Genomic DNA, 22,787 nt, shown 5'->3' on the forward strand with positions numbered 1-22,787 from the left:
ATTTCTCCAGTTTCCTTATTTCACCTCCCCCCACTTTGTCTCAGTCCCAACCCTCGAACTCAGCACCACCTTCCTAACCTGCAATCTTCTTCCTGACCTCTCCCCCCCCACCCCCACTTCGGCCTATCACCCTCACCTTATCACCCTCACCTTAACCTCCTTCCACCTATCGCATTTCCAACGCCCCTCTCCCAAGTCCCTCCTCCCTACCTTTTATCTTAGCCTGCTTGGCACACTTTCCTCATTCCTGAAGAAGGGCTCATGCCCGAAACGTCGATTCTCCTGCTCCTTGGATGCTGCCTGACCTACTGCGCTTTTCCAGCAACACATTTTCAGCTCTGATCTCCAGCATCTGCAGTCCTCACTTTCTCCTAGAAAATTCTTCACCCAGAGTTTGGTGAACTTGTGGAATTCTCTGCCACAGAAAGTGGTTGAAGCCAAAAAATTGAATATTCTCAAAAAGAAGTTATAGTTTTCAGGGTGAAAGGGATCAAAGGAAATGGGGCAAAAGTGGGAAAACGGTATTAAGTCAGATGATTAGCCATGCTCATCTTGAATGGTGGAGCAGGCTCAAAGGGCCAGATGGCTTATTCCTGTTCCTATTTTCTATGAATCAGCCTAGGTAGTCTTGGTGGTTGATTTAAAAGTAACTTGAACTGATGTATTAGGTTGTGGTCAGTTAATTAAGTAGAAGACATCGCACTACTTCATATCTTGTTTCTTGCCCATCCTGATCTTAATCACACACTGTTGGTGGCTGCCCCTTCAGCTGTCCAGGAGATAAGCTCTGAAATTCCTACACTTCTCGCTACATTTTGACCATACTAAATTAGTCCTTGAAACTTATCTGTTTAGCCTGACTCTTAGATACCTGGCCTAACATTTCTTGCCTGATAATGCTCCTATGAAACACTTTGTAAGTTCTACTATATTAAGAGGGTGCAATATAAATGCAAGTTGTTCTCATCAACGATGATTGATTCCAGTATTATTATTGGGAAAACATTGAGTGATAAAGGAAATTAGGCTAGTTATCAAATTATAAACTCATTATATTTTTGGCACTTACAAATTTCAGGCAGGCTTGATGACATTAATGTGTTGCTGTTTTCTGGTCTTCTGCTGATTGAGTTTTGTTACTTGTGGAGAAACTTAAGAGTTCTACACTTATTTCCTACCTTTGGTAATGAAATAAATAGGAAAACTCTGTGATGCTGTTGAATACAACTGATGTTGCACCAGAAGAAATGAGTTTTGTAACAAGATGGCATTTTATCATTTGCCTTAAGTTCATCTGGCTGAGGAATTATGGTGGGTGCAAAATCCAAAGATGAAACACAATAAAATAAATATGTATTTTGTAAACTTTTGATTGTAAATCATTGGTGCTGCCAAAATTGGAAAACTGTTGATTACAATCTGGTCATCAGAGTACAGAAATGCTTTTGCTAGCTACTTAAAGGTTATGCTAGAGAACAGCCAAAACGATTGTGGGAATGAAGGGAATGTATCATTATGTGCAAACATGTTAATTGGGCATCTCCTCACTGGCAAAGAGAAGTTTGAGAGAATGATGTGTTAGCTTCTTTTAGGACTCTAAAGGACTGGGTAACATAGAGGATAATGAGCTGTTTAGCCTTGTGTAGAATAGCAGAACCAAAATATGAGGCCTGCGCTTGAAAGAAGGAAATTAACATAAATCTGTGAAATAAGTTTTCAGCAAGTCTAATTAGTCAAAGGAAGCAGTGGGAGATGTTAGGCTAAATTCATTCAAATACAAGTCAGAAGAATTTATTTCAGCATTACCATTTTGTACTATGGTATATGAGTAATTTGTGTTATGATATATGGTGACTACAGCCTAGTTAATGACAAGCAGGTGACTTTGGATTTATGGTTCCAACAACTCTTGACCACGAGGGTATTTCTCACCTCATGTGCCAATCTGTTGCAGACACATTTATAGAAGTTGTCAATGGTGGCTGATAAATAACTTCATTATTGTTGTTTCATTGGATTACTCTTTCATTGGAGAAAGTAAACTAAATGGATCCTGGAATAAAAACAGAAAGTGCTGGAGAAACTCAACAAATTTGGCAGCTTGAGAACTGAAAAACGTTAACTCTGTTTCTCTGTCTGCAGATGCTGCCAGATTTGCTGAGTTTCTTCAGCACTTTCCGATTTTATTCCAGATTTCCACTGCATCAGCAGTGTTTTACTTTTATTTAAATGGTTCCTGGTCTTTCTTCATCCAATACTTTCAATTTCTGTAAAGAAGCAAAAATGTATGTTGTCTGCTGGAGAAAGCACTATTTTAAATCACACAGGCATGCCTTGCCATTGATTAATTTGGTCCTACAAGATTGATTAGGGGTAATTTTCCATTTCACAGATTTCCTGTTAATATTGCTAAAACATTTTAAAGATAACGGCACTGTATCACAAAGTTAGTTGATTAATTCTCATGGGGGTACTCACATTGTAGTTGGCATATATGTAGTTTTGAGTATGTACTTCATTCATCAGAATAAAATTTTACTGCGACATGGTGGTACTTAGAAAATAAGACTAATGTGATTTGACATTCTTTTTACTGAGTAGCTCAGATTTCTAATGATTTCCACACAGAAGCTGTTCACTGCACAGTTTACCAGTGCAAAGGACCCGAGGTGCCTCGATTACTTGATGCTTTGAAAGGCACTATTGTTTATGTTTGGCATTGAATATAATCTATAAGGGTTTGCTGTTATGTTAGTTGTATCTTCATGGTGTCTTCTAACACGCTGTAATAATCTCACCATTGAACTCTGCACGTTCCTCCCCTCCCCTTTCATGAAGGAATTAACTCCTTGTTGGGTACAGTTCCACACGGACTTGGTTCTCTTTGTCATTTCTTCTTTTAGCCATTATTCATTTATCAGTCACACAGGGTCTGAAGGCTGTTTGATCATGCAGTTCATCAAAATTTCGTGTGACCCACTCAGGAATGGGGGCTATGCCCAAAACTGTAGGGTCACAGTGACTAACTGATGACTTGAAAGTCAAACATCTTTGGGTAGACAAGGAACAGAACTTGGGGTCTTTCTTGTCTTAATTGCTGACTGAGTAACTGTGTGGATCCATTGACCCTCTGGGGAACCATGAGGATGTGTGTAATCATTATTGCAATCATATAATCAATGGCCTTAGTATAAATCAGAATACCACTTAGAACAAATTTTTAATCTCTCAGAGTCGGGGGATGTACGGAGTAGCCAAGAAGATAGATTTAAGGTCAAAGATCAGCCATGATCTTTGTGAATAATGAAGCAAGTTTGATCGGCCATATGTTTTACTCCTGCTCCTATTTCTTATGTTACTGTGTTTCTTATGTTCAAACATATGAGTGACAGTACATAGCACAGTGGCATCTTACATACCTTTGTTGAATATAGCCACTTTCATTGGGACTCAATGTAGGATCATGATTTCGTCCCAACTGAGTTCAATGCTGATTTTTTTTATAAACACTGTTACTTCATTTTTTGTTTTGTAATTATATTAATGGGGGATGACCATGGACCTAGGTTTGCATGAGTCGTGAATTAAAAAGAAGTGGGTCATTTGACTTTTTGAGTGTGTACCACCATTCAGTATGATCATGGCTGATCATTCAAACAGTACTGTTATGGCATGGCAGTAAACCCTTCTACTAATTAAACCAAATACACAGAAAAGCTCACCTCACCTCGTAATCTGTTAGAGTATGAGTGATAGAGAACTACCAAATTTCCACTATTTAAAGAGAAAATAACAAAAAAAGTGAACATTAAACAACAATTTACAATTCTAAGCCTCCTTTCTCTTAAAGATTTGTTATCTACTTCCCACTCTATAACAATATACTAATCCAATAATGCCCCTATCAAATTTACAGCAACTCAATTTTCAAAACCAGACAGCGGCTGTCGTCTCCGGTATCAATCTTCCTCTGTTTGTAGATCTCCCTGGGTCGTCTTTGGCCTTCTGCAAATATGTTTCATATGAAAAAGGTACCTTTGATTGAGAGTGTTTTCATGCAGTCTGTCTTACAATGGCAGGTCGTGCTGTTTCTGGCTATCCAAAATATACCCCAAACCTCGTATCGTCTCATTGGTTCGATGTTGTCAAAACAATAAAATTCAAATGTGATTAAATTTTAGTATCTTGGGGCATAATTAAAACTGATTGGTTAAATTCGAACTGCTGTGAAAACAATTGCTATCTAGGTTTCAGCCAAATGTTAGATCTTTCAATTTTCCAGCATACTCTGTGACATGACAGGTGCTTGCCAGCTTTCACTCTCTTAAAGGAACAGTACATGTCTTCAACTTCATAACAGTACCCTGTTCCTGCTTTCTCCCTATATCCTTTGATCGCTTTAGCCTTAAGAAATATATCTAACTCATTTTGAAAACATTCAATGTTTTGATCTCTGCCATTTTCCATGGCAGTGAATTCCACAGACAGCACTCTCTGAGTGAAGAAAATTTCCTTCATTTCTATCCTAAACTGGCTACCCCATATCCTTAGATTGTAACCCCTGATTCTGGTCTCCCTGGTTATCAGAAATCCTTCCTGCATCTATCTTGTCTAATTCTGTTAGAATTTTATAGATTTCTATGAGATGCTCCTTCATTCTTCTAAATTCAAGTGAATATAATCCTAACTGATCTGTCTCTCCCTATTTGTCAGTCCTACTATCCCATTAATCGGTCTGAAAAACTTTCTTTGCACTCTCTCAATAGCCAAAATACCCTTCCTCAGATAAGGAGACCAAAACTGCACACAATACTCCAGGTATGGTCTTGCCAAAGCCCTGTACAGTTGCAGCAAGTTATCCCTGCTCCTGTACTCCAATCCTCCCCACTATGAAGGCCAGCATACCATTTGCCTTCTTCACTGGCTGCTGTGCCTGCATTACCTACTTGCAATGACTGCTGAATAAGGACACCCAGATCGCTTTGCACTTCCCCCTTTCCCAAAATATGGTAGATAACCTCACATGTATCCTCATTTTACTGCATCTGCTATGTATTTTCCCACTTGCCTAACTTGTCCAAATCACACTGAAGCTTCTCTGCATTCTTCTCACTACATGCCCTCCTACCCAATTTTATGTCATCTGCAAACTTGGAGATATGACATGTAGCTTCCTTATCTAAACATTGAGCTACATAGAACATAGAACAAAGAACATAGAAGAATACAGCGCAGTACAGGCCCTTCGGCCCTCGATGTTGCGCCGATCCAAGCCCACCTAACCTACACTAGCCCACTATCCTCCATATGCCTATCCAATGCCCGCTTAAATGCCCATAATGAGGGAGAGTCCACCACTGCTACTGGCAGGGCATTCCACGAACTCACGACTCACTGAGTAAAGAACCTACCCCTAACATCTGTCCTATATCTACCCCCCCCTTAATTTAAAGCTATGCCCCCTTGTAATAGCTGACTCCATACGTGGAAAAAGGTTCTCACTGTCAACCCTATCTAAACCCCTAATCATCTTGTACACCTCTATCAAGTCACCCCTAAACCTTCTTTTCTCCAATGAAAACAACCCCAAGTGCCTCAGCCTTTCCTCATACGATCTTTCTACCATACCAGGCAACATCCTGGTAAACCTCCTCTGCACCCGTTCCAGTGCCTCCACATCCTTCCTATAGTATGGCGACCAAAACTGCACACAATACTCCAGATGCGGCCGCACCAGAGTCTTATACAACTGCAACATGACCTCAGTACTCCGGAACTCAGTTCCTCTACCAATAAAAGCTAGTACGCCATATGCCTTCTTTACTGTACTATTTACCTGGGTGGCAACTTTCAAAGATCTGTGTACATGGACACCAAGATCCCTCTGCTCATTCACACTACCAAGTATCCGACCATTAGCCCAGTACCCCATCTTTTTGTTACTCTTACCAAAGTGAATCACCTCACACTTAGCTACATTGGACTCCATTTGTCACCTTTCTGCCCAGCTCTGCAGCTTATCTATATCCCGCTGTAACCTGCCACGTCCTTCCTCACTGTCTACAACTCCTCCGACTTTCGTATCATCTGCAAACTTGCTCAACAAACCTTCTAACCCCTCCTCCAGGTCATTTATAAAAATGACAAACAGCAATGGTCCCAAAACAGATCCTTGCGGAACACCGCTAGTGACGGCACTCCAAGATGAACCTTTGCCATCAACTACTACCCTCTGTCTTCTTCCGGCCAGCCAACTCCTAATCCAAACCTCCAACTCCCCCTCAATGCCATACCTCCGTATTTTTTGAAGTAGCCTACCATGGGGAACCTTATCAAACGCCTTACTAAAATCCATATACACCACATCTACCGCTTTCCCCTCGTCCACCTCCTTAGTCACCTTCTCAAAGAATTCAATAAGGTTTGTGAGGCACGACCTGCCCTTCACAAAACCATGCTGACTATCCTTGATCACATTATTCCTATCCAGATGTTCATAAATCCTATCCCTTACAATTCTCTCTAGGATTTTGCCCACAACAGAAGTGAGACTCACCGGCCTATAGTTACTAGGGTTATCCCTACTCCCCTTCTTGAACAAGGGAACCACATTTGCTAGCCTCCAATCTTCTGGCACTACTCATGTAGACAACGAGGACATAAAAATCAAGGCCAATGGCTCTGCAATCTCCTCCCTTGCTTCCCAGAGAATCCTAGGATAAATGCCATCAGGCCCAGGGGACTTATCTATTTTCACCCTTTCCAGAATTTCCAACACCTCTTCCCTACATACCTCAAAGCCATCCATTCTACTTAATTGTGACTCAGTATTCACATTGACAATAATGTCTTGTTCCTGAGTGAATACTGACAAAAAGTATTCATTCAGTGTCTCCCCAATCTCTTCAGCCTCCACACGCAACTTCCCACTACTATCCTTGACTGGACCTATTCCTACCCTAGTCATTCTTTTATTCCTGACATACCTATAGAAAGCCTTAGGGTTTTCCCTAATCCTATCAACTAAGGACCTTTCATGTCCCCTCCTTGCTGCTCTTAGCTCTCTCTTCAGGTCCTTCCTGGCTTCCTTATAACTCTCAATAGCCCCAATTGACCTTCACGCCTCATCTTTACATAGGCCGCCCTCTTCCATTTAACAAGGGATTCCAATTCCTTATTAAACCACGGCTCCCTAACACGACCCTTTCCTCCCTGCCTGACGGCTACATACTTATCAAGGACACTCAATAGTTGCTCCTTGAACAAGCTCCACATATCAATTACGCCCTTGCCTTGAAGCTTACTTTTCCAAGCCACACATCCTAAGTCATGCCTCACCGCATCATAATTTTCCTGCCCCCAGCTATAACTCTTGCCCTGTAGTGCACACTTATCCCTCTCCATCACTAGGGTAAAGTATCCAAGCACTCGTTCCTGTGATAGCTCGAATAGGGACCACTCATGGGAGAGTCAAGAGTGTGGTGCTGGAAAAGCACAGCAGGTCAGGCAGCATCCGAGGAGCCAGAGAAACAATGTTTTGGGAATAAGCCCATCATCATTTCCTGATTCTCCTGCTCCTCGGATGCTGCCTGACCTGCTGTGCTTTTCCAGCACCACACCCTTGACTCTGATTTCCAGCATCTGCAGTCCTCACTTACCCCTCATGGGACAGACTAGGACTAGAGGGCACAGTCTCAGAATGACGGATTGCCAGTTTAAGATGGGGATGAGGAGGAATTTTTTCTCTCATTTGTGAATTTCTTGCCACAAAGAGCTGTGGTGGCAGAGTCCTTGTATATATTTGAGGCTGAGATAGATAGAACCTTGATCAGTAGTGGATTAAGAGTCATGGAGAAAGGGCAGGAAAGTGGATGTAAGGCACGTAAGATCAACCATGATCTTATTGAATGGCTGCGCAAGCTTGAGGGGCCAAATGGTCCACTCCTGTTCCTATTTCCTTTGGTCTTATGGTTGCTGCCTGCCACTCGGAAAAAGACCTGTTTATTCCTACACTTTTACACTGAGTGCCAACCAATTCTAAACTATTCAGTACACGACTTCCAATCTGATGCGCTTTCATTTTATATACTAATCCTTATCGAAAGCCTTATGAAAATCTACATAAACCACAACAATGGTTACATCCTCAAACATTCCAGCAGATTTGTCAAGCATTACTTCCCTTTCATAAAAGGCACATGCTAACTGTGCCTTGTCTTGGTATTTGAATTGAGTTGAATTGAATTTATTGTCACGTGTACCGAGGCACAGTGAAAAGCTTTGTCTTGCGAGCAAACAGGCAGACCACAGAGCTAAGTAGCATACATAGTAAATAATAGGTAAACCGTGGCAAAAACAAAAACACAGGTACAGGTGAATGTTAAGAATTTTTGAGTCCATTCAGTATTTTCTTCTAAGTGCTCTGCTACTACATCTTTTATTATGGACTGTACCATTTTTCCACAACTGATGTAAGCTCAATCCATACAGATTTTGATTCACCAGAGCTAATATCCTTTCTCGCAATCACATCAATTTCTTTCTTAATCAGCAGTGCTACCCTATCTCCTTCTTTCTGTTTGTCCTTTCTAAAAATGAATACCCCTGAATATTCAGTTCCCATTCCTGATGACACTGAGCCACATCCCTGTGATCCTCATTATATCCTACATGCTTGGATGTATTTGCACAACTGATTCATCTATTATATTGTGAATGCTCCATATATTAAGGTACAAGATCTTAGGCTTATTTTTTTAAAAATTCTTCATCTCGTTCACTGTGGCCTTGCTCAATTTCAGTTTTTGAATTATCTGTGTAATATCTTTCTTCTTTCCCATTCTGCCTTTTGTTTTAGTCCTTATTGTCCTGTCATCCATCTTCTGTATAGATTGCCATCTCCCTGCCATTTTAGTTTAAACTGTCCCCAACTGCACTAGCAAATATTCCCCCAGGACGTCAGTTCTGTGTTGCTCAGGTGCAACCTGCCCAGTTTGCACTTGTCCTACCTCCTCCAGCACCAATCCCAATGCCCGGGAATCTATAACCCTCCCTTGTACCATCTTTCCACATATTCATCTGATGTATTTTGTTATTTCTATTTTGACCAGCACATGGCACTAATCCCAAAACCTCAATTTGAGGTCCCATTGGTTAATTTGCTTCCTAACTTCCCATTTTAGAACATCATCCCTTTCCTTATCTAGGCCATTGGTACTGATGTGTACTGTGATCACTGGCTATTCAGCTTCCCAGATCAGAATGTCCTTTAATCCCTTCGAGACATTCTTGACCCTAGCACCCAGGTGGCAACGGACCATCCAGGAGTTTTGTTTTCAGCAACAGAACTATTTATCTGTTCACCTTACTATTGAATCCCCTATTACTATAGCATTCCCACTAGTTTTCCTTCTCTCCTAAGTAAGTGGGAATACTTTTTGTGAGGATGTATTAAAACCATTTTCATTGCAAATAGATGATACAGTATTATTTTAAAATCATTCCAACTATTTTTGTAACTTAAAACGTACTTCACTCTATTCCACTATTTTGGTAAACTCTGAAGATCTACAAATAATTTGTGTAGTGCCAGTTTCATGCATTAGGCCTGAGATTTAATTTTGGAATAGGGATCTCATAGCGCACTCTTCTATTAAAAAAAATGGAGTTCCACCAGTTTAGTGTATTTTTGACTTGGACTTTCCATCTGTGATTTTATTATGGCTTTTGTCACCAGCTGGCAGTTTTAAAATGATCCTTTGATAAGTCGAGATAATTTAGATGGTCTGCTGAAAACAGTCCAAAAAGCAGTGCATTCTTTTTCACTGTGACCAATAGTTAGGAACCTTGACCATATTGAGGACATTGATGTGCCAAGTTTGTGGAGTGGACAGTGCTGGAGTCCATCATCAATTGCTTCATTCTTTTGAGGACTTGCCAGTGTGAATGCTCTGCAGTTTCTGATTTGGCCTGAGAGTTACATAGGCAAGTCCTTTTCACTGCCTCTGGATTCAAAGCTAATAGGAACTATTCCAATGTTAAAATAGCTGCTGAGATCCACTTTTTTTTTAACAAACACTCTTTTTAATTTTTTTTTAAATGCAGAAATGGGAGGAGAACACTCTACTGCCACTCATCAAGAACATTCTACTTTTATTCCACAGGAAACCTGTATCACCAATTTTTCAAAGACAGGCCACAAACAGTTGGCTGCAACATCAAAATAAGCTGCCAGTTTCATAAATAGCAGCAGCCAAGAGGCCCCAGAGTGTATAGTAAAAGGTATTGTACTTATTGTATAAAAGTAGCATTCGATGATGTACATGCAGCAGTTTAATCATCCTTTTGGCCCTCATTTAATTTCTGTGGCAATTCTTTCCTACTGCATACATGCAATTTTTTTTATTTTATGTTAAAATAATAAACTTAAAATCAGCAACAATTTTTTTACAGTCCCCTATTCACACCATAAGAAAGGTGTTCTAAAAATAAACTTGCAATACTGAACATGCACACATAGTAATAATAGGCTGTAAGGATATGTTGATGAGGTAAAATTAAGGGTTATGAGGGAGCTCATTAGATTCTTTGACTGAATGACCACTCTCTCTGCTATAAATTCAATGTAGTTTTATGCATTACTTGCATCAGGTTCCCAGGAGCTTTCAGAGATCAAGAACCAGTAGCAAATGAAGTACAGTCAATCTTTTGGAATACACCTCAAAGTGAGATTGTCTGGAGTACAAGGGAATCCAGTAAATCAAATTGACTGTAGGAAGTTTCTCAGAAGATAAGTTTGTCAGTGCATTCTGATGTGTCCTTCCAAATTACATTTCAATTCCACACTATGTGATAGTAGCCCAGAGAAACTGATGAATTTTAGAAGAATGTACAAGTGATTAACCTTGTGTACACACTTAATGCTGAACCTTCTAATCTCTATGTCAGTACAATTTCCAACAAACTGTTACTACTGAAATGATATGCTGTACAGTGTTAGATACCAACTATCAGAGAATTCCCCAAATCCTGCCAGCAAATGCAGATCAAATTTAATATGTTTTTTTTACAGGCTGAGATTATTTGTATTGAATTATTGTCGACTGTTCCAAATCTTTCTTGATGTTTCTTTGTAACACCAAAATAATATTTAGATATCTTTGCACACATGCAATTTAAAAAACAAACTTTCATGGATTGTGGCTAGGCCAGCATTTGTTGTTCTGAGGAGAGGTCATCGGACCCGAAATGTTATCTTTGATTTCGCCACAGATGCTGCCAGACCTGCTGAGCTTTTCCAGCAATTTCTGTTTTTGTTTCTGAATTACAGCATCTGCAGTTCTTCCACGTATAGTTGTTTATCCCCTGTTGTACTTAATAAGTTGGGCTTGATCTGCCTTCATGAGATGTTACAGTATATTTATTTCTGTAGTGGTTTTGTACAACAAAGTGGTTTGTTGGACTATTGCGGAGAATGTTTAAGAATCAGCCACATTGCTTTGGGTCTGCAGTCCCACACAGAGCAGATGAGGAATGGCAGATTATTTTCCCTAAAGAATATGAGTGAACTATATGTTATTTTACAATAATCAATTGTCAGCATTACAAAAACTTGGGTTTCTGGTTTGGATTTATTAACGGAATGGACTTGCTAATTAAATTTAAATTTCAACAGTAGCTATGGTGGGATTTGGACCTGTGTGCCCAGAGCATTAAGCTGGACTCCTGAAGTCAGTGACATTTTCAGTTTACCATTGTCTAGCCCAGTAGTGGCAAAATGGTTTGTCCATGGGGTGTGGGAGAATAACTGAGTTTACATTGGCTTGGTATTTGGCTGTGTATAACAAAGAGGGTCCAGAGCTTTGTAGTGTACTCCAGGTGTTAACAGAGTGTGTGATCATGTGTAATCATGTAAATAGACCTGTTGTTTAGAAGTATGCCCTTTCCTAATTCTATGATAGTGCAACTGCGATGTCGCACTAGATCACTTTGAACTTAGAACTGGACGTTGTGCCTTTACCACATGTCCTCTCAACTATACTGAAGCAAAATATGGATTCCAAAAGGTGGAAATCTGAAACAAAACAAAATGCTAAAAACACTCAGCAGGTCAGATAGCATTTGTGGAGAGAAACAGTTAATGTGAAATGTAAATGATATTTTATCTTTATACTTTATAATAGAAGCTATGACTGCTTCTCTTTCATGGGCTGTGTTGATTTTAGGATTACTCCTCTCTTTAGTCACCTCTCAATTTAAAAGTGTTCTCCACATAAAAATCTGAGTGATGCGGCAATGGCAAGGTATGCGGCAGAGTTGGGTGAGAGGTCCAGCTCAGCATCGAAATCATCTCGCTCCATCTTGTATGCTTTTCGCAAGCAACCAAGTGGCAAAGAGCTGCCAATTGTCCAGACGAATCTTTGTTAAGTTTCTTGTTGACGGTCTAACTCACCTCATTAATATCCAGCTCCAATCTTACTGAACCCTACTTAATAAACTAGCCGTTGGGAAAACTTGATATAGAAACCAGATGGAGCTTGGTTCTTGAAGCCTGGTGGATTTAGTCACCACTTTCACTGAATCACTTCCATGTTTCCCATGACAAAACTGCAGCCCAATGCACAAATGATAAGCATCAGCCATATCTACCCTTCCTTTATGAATATTGGCATCCGACAATCAGCAAGCCCCGACCACCATCCTGACACCTCTCTAATACACGCAGTATGCCCTGGAAACCCAGATTTGCACACCAACAACCAGCACTGCATGGTTGCATCAGGCAAAGTAGTCACACAGGAACAGGCATCCAGCCCATGGCTTGGGTCAGGTTGTCTCCCGATGTTTGTCACTTACTCTATTACATGAGTGTGGAGGAGAAGGAAATTATAAGAGCAGAATTGTTAGCAGCATCTGAAGCAAAGGTTATGTTCTGAAGGAGATTAACTCACTGTTCTGGAAGGCTGGAAAGTTCCTAAGCAAAAGACCTCATGCTGTTCTCAAGCTTTTTGTTGAGCTTCATTGGAACAGTGTAAATCAAAGACAGGATTGGGTGGATTGGACGGAAAATTAAAATGTCAGGCAACTGGACGCTCAGAATCACACTTGTGGACTGAACAGAAGTTTTCCACAAAAGCAAACAACCAGTCTGTGGCTACTGCCTCTGAGGACAAAGCATTCTTTCCAACATAGAATACAGCTGAATATGAGCTAGGAATGCATTATACAAAATGGATAGAGGTACATGAAAATCTCTTTTTGATCAGGAAGCAGTGTTTTGGGCTCTGGTTGCTGAAATGAGAAAAGGTAAAAAGGGAAGTGTTGCATTTCCTGTGCTTACACAGAAGGATAGCATGGAACGTGGAGCAAATGTTGTGGGTGGTTGTGTGAGCCAGCATACTACAGAGGAACTGTTACTTCAGAATGCTGAAAGGAAAGGGTGGAGGAAAATGTGTTTGGTGGCGGCATTGGTGGAAATAATGGACGGTGATCTGTTGAACATGAAGGCCAATGAGTTCACAGGGGACTTTATTAGTTCACAGGGGACTTTATTGTAGTTCTGTGAGGGAAGGAAAGGGATGAAGGTGAAAGTGTAAATAATGGGACAGATTCAGTTGACCACAATAATGGGGGGCTTTTCCACTGAGGATATAGAAACAGACAATGTTGGTTTTGGTCACCTAGATATGGACAGAGAAGGAATTCTCAGATTTCTTTACCCTAAATTAACCTGCGTTTTTATCCAGTTTTTCACTTCATTTTGGGAAATCACATTGTTCTGGGTGAGATGGAATCACAGGAAAAATATATACTGAGATACAGAAGGTATTGTAATTGTGTGGGACAGGCTGAATGGATCAGAAGATTTTTACTTGTCTGTCTCATTCTTAATTCCTTCATGACCTTCTTTTATGATGTAAGACTCTCTGCTCTCTGTTTTTTCTGAACCACGACCAACATTCTTGTGTGCAGCCTATCCAAGCCAAATCGCTAGTTGGCGATCAGTAGTGGAAACCTTGCTTGATGTTTTCCACTCCTCACTAGCACAAGAAGACCAAGCCCAATGTTTGTGCCCTGTTGTCACCCTGATTGAGATCAATAACATTAGCCCACCATGGGGATTAAGCCTGAACCAGACCTTGTCTGTATGAGTCAAGATCGACAGCTGATCACAAATTCCTGTGAGACCTCGGTTCACATTTGCGGTGTGAAATGTAATGTTCTAAGTAAATCTGAGCTGATAGCCAAATTGTAAAGTTCATTGTTTTCCTCAAAAATGTGATGCTGATCCACAGCAAAGAACTGAAATCAATTTCCTGTGTTTAAGTTGAGTTTGATATTTATAGTCTTCATACATTGCTACATAGTACAGTTCTTCAAATTTCTGTTGTTTTGTGTCCAACTCACATCCCCAAATCATACTATATCTGCAGGAACTGATTATCACCCAATTGATTCAAACTGAAGCCTGCTGGCACTAATCACTGGTTCACAAGACTGCCTGGGAGTAAGTTATATGGTCTGTCTTAACCCCAAAGGACTAAAAGGAGGGCTAGAAGAAAATGAAGGGACTTACACCTTGAAAATATAGATGTTTGGTTACTGCAAAACCAAACAGGATAATTTATAATTCAGTACCTTTTTTATGAGGCCTTTTAATATTTGGATCGAGTGTCCATGTTCTTGCTCAGCACCCTTACAACATTGTACAACAGAAAACAAAATGAAAGCTGTGGCACTAATGTTTTATCACAATGCATTATTTACAGTAACATAAAGCTGGCAATAAGTTTTAGACTGTAATTCACTTTTCGTATTCTGCTGACATTGATAAACTGCTTCTGTTTCAATTCTACAATTTATGACATCAGCAGAATGCCTATTAAGTTACAATCTTGTTTCTTCGTCCGACTATCGATTGCTCCCTGTCTAATCCGATCTACCTAACGATATCTTGGGATTGTTGTCTACAATATAGATTCCACTTCAGCACAGTAAGAGAGCCAAATGTTCATTTCAAAATATACCTACCCTTTTTTGAAATTTGTTTGTGGGATTATGAGAGTCATTGTTTGGATCAGTATTTATTCCCTGTCCCCATAATTGCCCTTGAGAAGGTCATGGTGAGCTACCTTCTTGAACAACTGTATCCATGATAGGTGTTTCTACCATATGGTTAGGACAGGAGGGCTGTCATTCAGAACTTTTAAACCAGTTCTGTTTGAGATTATCACAGGTTTGGGCCTGCTCTGAAGAGAGCATTGGAGCTCTGTTTCTGAGTTTCTGGATCCCAGTCAGCCAACTGTGCATCCCAGTCAACTCACAGATAAAGTTAGCTATGAAATACAATCATTCAGCAGTAGCTATTGGTAACCCAGCCATGGATTCCAGCCAGCCAGTTGTGGATCCTGAGCAGCTACTGGCAGATCTTGGTCACCTAGCTGAAGGGCCCAAGCCAGCTGTGGATTCTGATCACCAGGCTATAGATCCTAGTCAGTCACTATCGTTTCTGGTCAGCCAACTCAAATCCTGATCTTCTAACTGTGGATCCTGGTCAGCCAGCTTTGAATCCTCATTACCCGTTTGTGGATTCTGGACAGCAACTGTGCATGGGAACAGGGGAATGGCTGAAAGCAGTTTGTGGTCAGATTGTAGAACATTTAGTGACTGTAGACAGGCGAAAAAGCATTCTCTAGCTTCTCTTGTGCTCAACTGAAGAATTTTCAAAGATAAGCCAGTGCCCACAGTTTCTTGATTGTGTAGTGATCATTGCAAAATGATATTAACAAGAATCTGAAAGATTTGCCCCGCTGAAGTAAATTATTTAGAGGGTATAGAATGGGAACAAGAGTGTACCCAGCTGTGAAAAGATATGAAACTGTATACTTCAGTGCTATTTTCAAGTGGCATGAAATCCTCTTGACTGGGTGTTTACAATCAGACTCACAGAACCAGTTCCAATTCAGTGAAATTGTGATTTTCAAAAAAACAGGCCCCTTTCAAGTTTTTCCTCAATGTTTTCCAAAATACAGTTGCTGCCATTTGGGAGGGGATGTAGACAGTCTGGGGACATTCACGGTTATCACTCAATCTAAGCCTTGGGTTTGAATAAATACAGGTGTTTACAACATTCTGAGCTGGTTACTATTGTAACAATCTCTGCTAATCGCTGTTTCCCCTGCGGTGCAGCATGAAGTGGGTAGTCATTTATCATTATAAATCTCCAGAGGAGGATATATTGCAAAAGGCTTGCTGAACAGTGGGTGGCAACTGAGCATCAAGATCTTACCTGAAGATCAGCCACCCTTCAACAATCCTGAACTTCTGAGCAGCATGATGGCATGAACTTAGTTTGTACTCATTTTTATGATAAAGTTTGAGATATTTTCTGACTTGGGAACAGAATAGCAAGCCAGACGGTCAGCTGAAAGTGGTCTTCAAGGCTTTCAGTCTCAGTGTGATACTGATTACATTATATAAATTATACATTACATTTCAAGACGAATGAATCATGTCTAATCTGATCTATGTAACGATATCTTGGGATTGTTGTCTTCAATATAGATTCCTCAGCCATTTCTGTGATAATGGCAGAAGAACGGAGAATGGGATAACTAACCAAGCTGGAACTTATGCATCATAGTTCTGCCAATACTGAGTCTAAAAGCAGTGTACAGCAATTAATGTTTATAGAGTCTTTAATGCAATCAAAAACAGCATTAAACTTCACAGAGGCATTATAAAACCAAATTTGGCACCAAGGCACGTAAATGGATTAGGTCAGATGAACAAAAGTTTGGTCAAAGTGCTAAGGTTTTGGGAGTATTTGGAAGAAAGCCAGGAAGATAGAAAGGTAGAGAAATATAGGAGGGCATTCCAAAGATTCGGATCCAAACAGCTAACGATGTGCCCATTAGCAATGGGACAATAAAAATCGGGGAAGCTCAAAGGGCTGGAATCAGGAGTACAAGCATATCCAAATAAGCAGCGGTGATTGAATTCTCCTGCACCTTCAACACAGGTAGACAAGTCACTGCCATAATTTGGTTATGTGTGTGGGGGCAAACTACTCTTTGCACCAGGGCAGACTGTTTTAATGTATGAGGTAGATAATAGGACTCAGGGACTGCATCCTTGAGTCTTAAAACAAGTAGCTATTGAGTTAGTAGACACATTGAATTTGTTTTAACTCCATAGATTTTGGAACAGTTTCATCAGTTTGGCCATACTAGTATTCAAAAAGGAGGGATTCAGAAAGTAGGATACAACAGGCCAGTTAGCCTATAGTATTGTCTATACATAGAACATAGAACATTACAGCGCAGTACAGACCCTTCAGCCCTCGATGTTGCGCCGACCTGTCATACCAATCTGAAGCCCATCTAACCTACACTATTCCATGTAAGTCCATATGCTTGTCCAATGCATATGCTTGTCCATCTGTCATAGCAAAATGCTAAAACTTATTATTATGTCAGTTATATCAGAGCACTTGGAAACTCTAAATACCATCAGACAGAGTCAATATGGTTTTGTGAAAGGGAAATTGTGTTCAACTGATTTATTGTTTATTAGGCCATTTTGAGGAAGGAACAAGCAACATGGTGAAAGGGAAACCTGCAGATGTGGTGAACTTGAATTTCAAAAAAGCACTTGATAAAGTATCAGCTCAGACTACGAACTAAGTAAGGACTCATGGTGTAGGAGTTAACATATCAGGATGAACAAAAGATTAGTTTGTGGACAGGAAGCAGAGAATGAGGATAACTATTTTCAAGTTGGCAAGGTGTAACTTTTAACGTGCCACAGAGATTAGTGCTGCGGCTTCAACTATTTACAATCTGCATAAATATAAATAATTATAAAACAAATAAATATAAATTTGTGGAACATATAAAGATTGATAGGAAAGTAAGTTGTGAAGAGGACAGAAAGAGTCTACAATGGGTTGAGTGAGTGAACAAAATTGGGCTGGTTGAGCATAAAGTAGGAAAATGTGAACTTGTCCATTTTGGCAGGAAGAATTTTTTTAAAAAGCATGTTGTTTAATTGAGAGAGATTACAGAACTCAATGGTATAGAGGAATCTGGGAATGCTGATTTTGGAATCACAAACAGTTATTATACAGGTACAGCAAATGATCAAAAAAGCACATAAAATGTTGGCGTTTATTGCAAAGGGAATGGAGTATAACAGTAGGGAACTTTTTCCACAGTTTTAGAGGGCTTTGATGAGACCAGATCTGGAATATTGTTATGGTGTTAGTATCTTTATTTAAACACAATGGAAGCAGTTTAAATGAGTTCACTCAACTACTTCTGAGGTGAAGGGATTTTCTCATGAGGAAGCTTGAACAGTTTAGGCCTGCATCCATTAGAATATAAATTCAGAGTGGATGCTGAGAGATTTGTTTCCACTTCTGGGAGAGACTACAACTGAGGGGCACAATTTAAAAATTAAGGTCTCCCATTTAAGGTAGAGATGAGGAGATATATTTTTACTCAGAAGACACTTAATCTGTGGAATTCTGTTCCCAAAGAGCTGTGAGGTATTGAATATTTTAAAGATTGAGTTAGATCGATTCTTGATTTTCAAGAGAATCAAAGCACTTACAGAGTAGACCGAAAAGTAGAACTGAAGCTATAATTAATTAGCCATGATTTTACAGAAGGTGAAGCAGGTTCGAGGGGTCAGATGGCTTACTCCTACTCTGAATTTTTAAGTATGTTTCATACCTCAGGGTAGATAACTCTTTGTGTATCTTGGATTCAGTGGAGCTGATTGGGTAAAAAGAAGGTAGAGTCACATGGTGCAATGCAAATCTTTGGAAATTGACAGTAGCCTCACAACTATATCATCAGAAGAAACAAAATAACTCCTAATACTCTGAATATTTTAAGTAAATGATTGAAATAACTGTGTGAAAAGACTCCTTGGCTCCAACAGTGTAAACAATGTAATTTGTATTTTCAAAAATCTTGTTCCTACTCGCAACACATCATAAGAATAAATAAGGATGGAATTGTCTTGTAATCTCTGTAATTGTTGATAAAGAAAACAACAATATCTGCAAGGGTAGTAACAGTGAGAAAGATTCACAAGATTCCAGACTGGTAATTATCAAATATTTTGAGAGAATCGGAGGAGTAGACAGGATATTAATCATACATTGAATTGGAGGAGGCAATAACTCTGGACTCTTTAGGAGTGGGTAATAATACTTTGTTCTACAGGAGTGGGTAATAATCCTTTACTCTATAGGGAGGATGATAATCCTGTACTCTATGGAGGGAAGTAATAGACAATAGACAATAGCTGCAGGAGTTGGCCATTCTGCCCTTTGAGCCTGCACCACCATTCATTATGATCATGGCTGATCATCCTCAATCAGTATCCTGTTCCTGCCTTATCTCCATAACCCTTGACTTCACTATCCTTGAGAGCTCTATCCAACTCTTTCTTAAACGAATTCAGAGACTGGGCCTCCACTGTCTTCTGGGGCAGAGCATTCCATGCACCCACCACTCTCTGGGTGAAGAAGTTTCTCCTCATCTCTGTCCTAAATGGCCTACCCCTTATTTTTAAGCTGTGTCTCACCCATCAGCGGAAACATGTTTCCTGCCTCCAGAGTGTCCAATCCTTTAATAATCTTATACTTCTCAATCAGATCCCCTCTCAGTCTTCTAAACTCAAGGGTATACAAACCCAATCGCTCCAATCTTTCAACATAAGATAGTCCCACCATTCCAGGAATTGACCTCGTGAACCTACGCTGAACTCCCTCAATAGCCAGAATGTCTTTCCTCAAATTTAGAGACCAGAACTGCACACAATATTCCAGGTGCGGTCTCACCAGGGGCCTGTACAGCTGCAGAAGAACCTCTTTGCTTCTATACTCAATCCCTCTTGTTATGAAGGCCAGCATACTATTAGCTTTCTTCACTACCTGCTGTACTTGCATGCTTGCCTTCATTGACTGGTGTACAAGAACACCCAGATCCCTTTGTACTGCCCCATTACCTAGCTTTACTCCATTTAGGTAGTAATCTGCCTTCCTGTTCTTGCCACCAAAGTGGACATTTATCTGCATTAAACTGCATCTGCCATGCATCTGTCCACTCACCTAACCTGTCCAAGTCACCCTGTACTCTCCTAACATCCTCCTCACATTTCACCCTGCCACCCAGCTTTGTATCATCAGCAAATTTGTTAATGTTACTATTAATACCATCTTCTATAGCATTAATATATATTGTAAAAAGGTGCAGTCCCAGCATTGATCCCTGCGGTACCCCACTGGTCACCGCCTGCCATTCCGAAACGGAGCCGTTTATCACTACTCTTTGTTTCCTGTCAGCCAACCAATTTAATAATCCTGTATGAGAGTGATAATAATTCTATACTCCATAAAAGGTAATAATTGTGTATTCGATAAGTGTGGCAATGTTGGGATGATTTTTGTCTTTATAATCAATTTTGTGAAGTAACTTGGGATGCTTTACTACATTAAGGCCAGTGGTTGCCATTATATTGGCTTCATAGTTACTGTTTTACTTTTATGTGTTTTTCTATTAATTGCAATGAACTCCACAAATTTTCCTCAGCTCCATAAATGGCTGCACCTGCTTTGAATACTGTTCCCATTTTTCAGGACTTTCACATATAGTCGGGTGTAATCAGCAAATATTTATTATTATTCCAAAATGTATATTCTTCCACATTCCCAGGTACCCAAGCAGAAATCCTGAGAGAACCATTACTCAGGACCTAAGCTGTCTCAGCAGCTTCTACTGTCTGTACCATGATGCTTAGCTTCCTATTCACTCTATACTATTCTTTCAAAAAAATACTCCCATATGGAATTTCAATAATTAAAATTGAAGTCTGTTAACTTAATTTAATATCTTCTTTGATTGACAACAATTTCAATAAAATCAAGTATACAAAATTGACATGTAACTAAATGCCAAATTCTTTAAACCAGATTTATTTAAGTCTTTTGCTTACTTAAATTTATGTTTTCAAGGTCATTCCCAGGATGCTACAGAAGAAAGCCCTGCAATTCCTGAAGACAGATAGAAACAGACCACCAGCTGGTCTTTGCTTTTCACAGCTTCTGCTTTCCAGTCTCAAGAACATGCTGTCAGAGCCAAATCAGACTGCATATGTATGATCTTCATAAACGTAACTGTGTAATGTCCCCTATCTTGTATCGTAGCCAAAATGGAGCTTATTTAATAGCTGCTTGGATTTTGGGAGCTTCCTTTAAGTAGTACTTGATGTTTCCAATTTCAAAGAGTTTCTGGGGCCAAATGTTTCACTACATTTTCTGACTATAACTGGAAGAGACACTGATCCTTTTCGAGTACACACAACGGCCACACTGTAGACAATATTGCATTTAAAGTAAACCATATTCTACTGGGAAAACTTTTATGCTAAGAGTGACTGCCACCAAAATGGCATTTGTTATTTCGACACACCCGTAACCTTATTTTCCTCTTTTTACTTCTGTGACATTGTGCATGCCACCACTACCATATTCACGTTAGAATTATACTTTAATTGTTTTATGATCTAACAATGATGGATTTATTGGCTATTCTTTAATATTACAGGATCCTCAGGCATTTTTAGAAATTGCAAACTCATGCATCAAATTTCAATAGTTTGTAACAGCTCCAGATACTTATAGTGAGCAAATGAAGGAAGATACAATTTTTTAAAAAAATATATCTTGTGAAACGGAAAGTTGCTGATTAAATAAATTAAAGTTTATCATTAATCCTGGTGTTATGTCATTTGTTATTGGCATCCTTCCATGTGTGTAGGATATGAATATGCAGCAAGTCAACTTCATTAGGGGTGAGGTAGCTTCCTGTGGTTCACTTTTGTTGGTGTCTGAAGAAACCAATCTGTGAGAAGCCATGGCTATTACATAAGCAGTTGTTATGAGAAATGCTTAAAAATATCAGTAAGCACAATTTTTAATTATCTATCAGCATACATATTGTCCATACTTTATCATTATTTGATTTCACACTTTAAGCTGATCACACTGCTGAGTCCATGGCATCTTGATTTTGGTGGACTGGATTCAATGCTTCGATAATCCTACATTTGTACTCCAATTCATGTATGTAACTTAACAAGGAGTAGAACTTAAACTCTGTATGAGAGTGAGTTGGCAGCCTATTTTACATCTCTTCCCATTATTTTCATGTTATTTTTATTGATGTTTCCCCCTTTTCATTAAGCATTCATCAAATCTTGTTAGAAATCCACATCATCCAAATTCCTTCATGGGATATAGGCTTTGCTGACTTGGTCAACATTTATTTCCCATCCCTAATTGCCCTCAAGAAGGTGGTGGTGAGCTGCTTGTTGAACTGTTGCAGTTCAGTGGAGGTAGGTACACCCATAGTTCTGTTAGGAAATTCAGATCTTAGTTATTTCATTAATCCAAGTCATGACAATCATTACTGAAAACATTAATATCAGTAAGCAATTGAGTAGTAAACCAAAATAAATGACAAAGCCTATTTCTAAATGTTTTGTTATGCCAGGGATACAGCTTAGAACCTGACACCAGTACTCCAAGTTGCATTCCTAAAGTTCAGTGGGAGCATTCTTGCCTCTGTGGACACAGTTCATGGATTCAAGCACCACTGCAGGATTTGTGCACAAATCTAGACTGACACTTCTGATGGAGTGCTGCAGTCTCAGAGGTGCCACCTTTCGAGTCAGACTTTAAACTGAGGCTCTGTCAGGTTAATTTTAAAGATCCC

The 22,787-nt window shown here is 39.7% G+C and overlaps 1 protein-coding gene across 6 annotated transcripts in view; it reads left to right on the forward strand.

Moving 5' to 3' along the window:
• bbs9 (Bardet-Biedl syndrome 9) overlaps window positions 1–21,784 on the forward strand; it is a 533,593-nt gene extending 511,809 nt beyond the window's left edge. For 5 of the 6 annotated variants that reach the window (XM_043688767.2, XM_043688770.2, XM_043688769.2 and 2 more), the window contains 2 exons: window positions 10,164–10,281; window positions 21,026–21,784. In XM_043688767.2, coding sequence (XP_043544702.2) covers window positions 10,164–10,246 — 83 coding nt within the window. In that variant the 3' untranslated portion in view covers window positions 10,247–10,281; window positions 21,026–21,784. The remainder of the gene's footprint in view (window positions 1–10,163; window positions 10,282–21,025) is intronic. The other variant, XM_043688773.2, reaches the window with a different exon arrangement.
• The last annotated feature ends 1,003 nt before the right edge of the window (window positions 21,785–22,787 follow it).

This window comes from Chiloscyllium plagiosum, unplaced genomic scaffold (assembly GCF_037043375.1).
Source record: "Chiloscyllium plagiosum isolate Xiang-an unplaced genomic scaffold, Cpla_swu_hap1 HiC_scaffold_4, whole genome shotgun sequence".
Lineage (NCBI taxonomy): Eukaryota > Metazoa > Chordata > Chondrichthyes > Orectolobiformes > Hemiscylliidae > Chiloscyllium > Chiloscyllium plagiosum.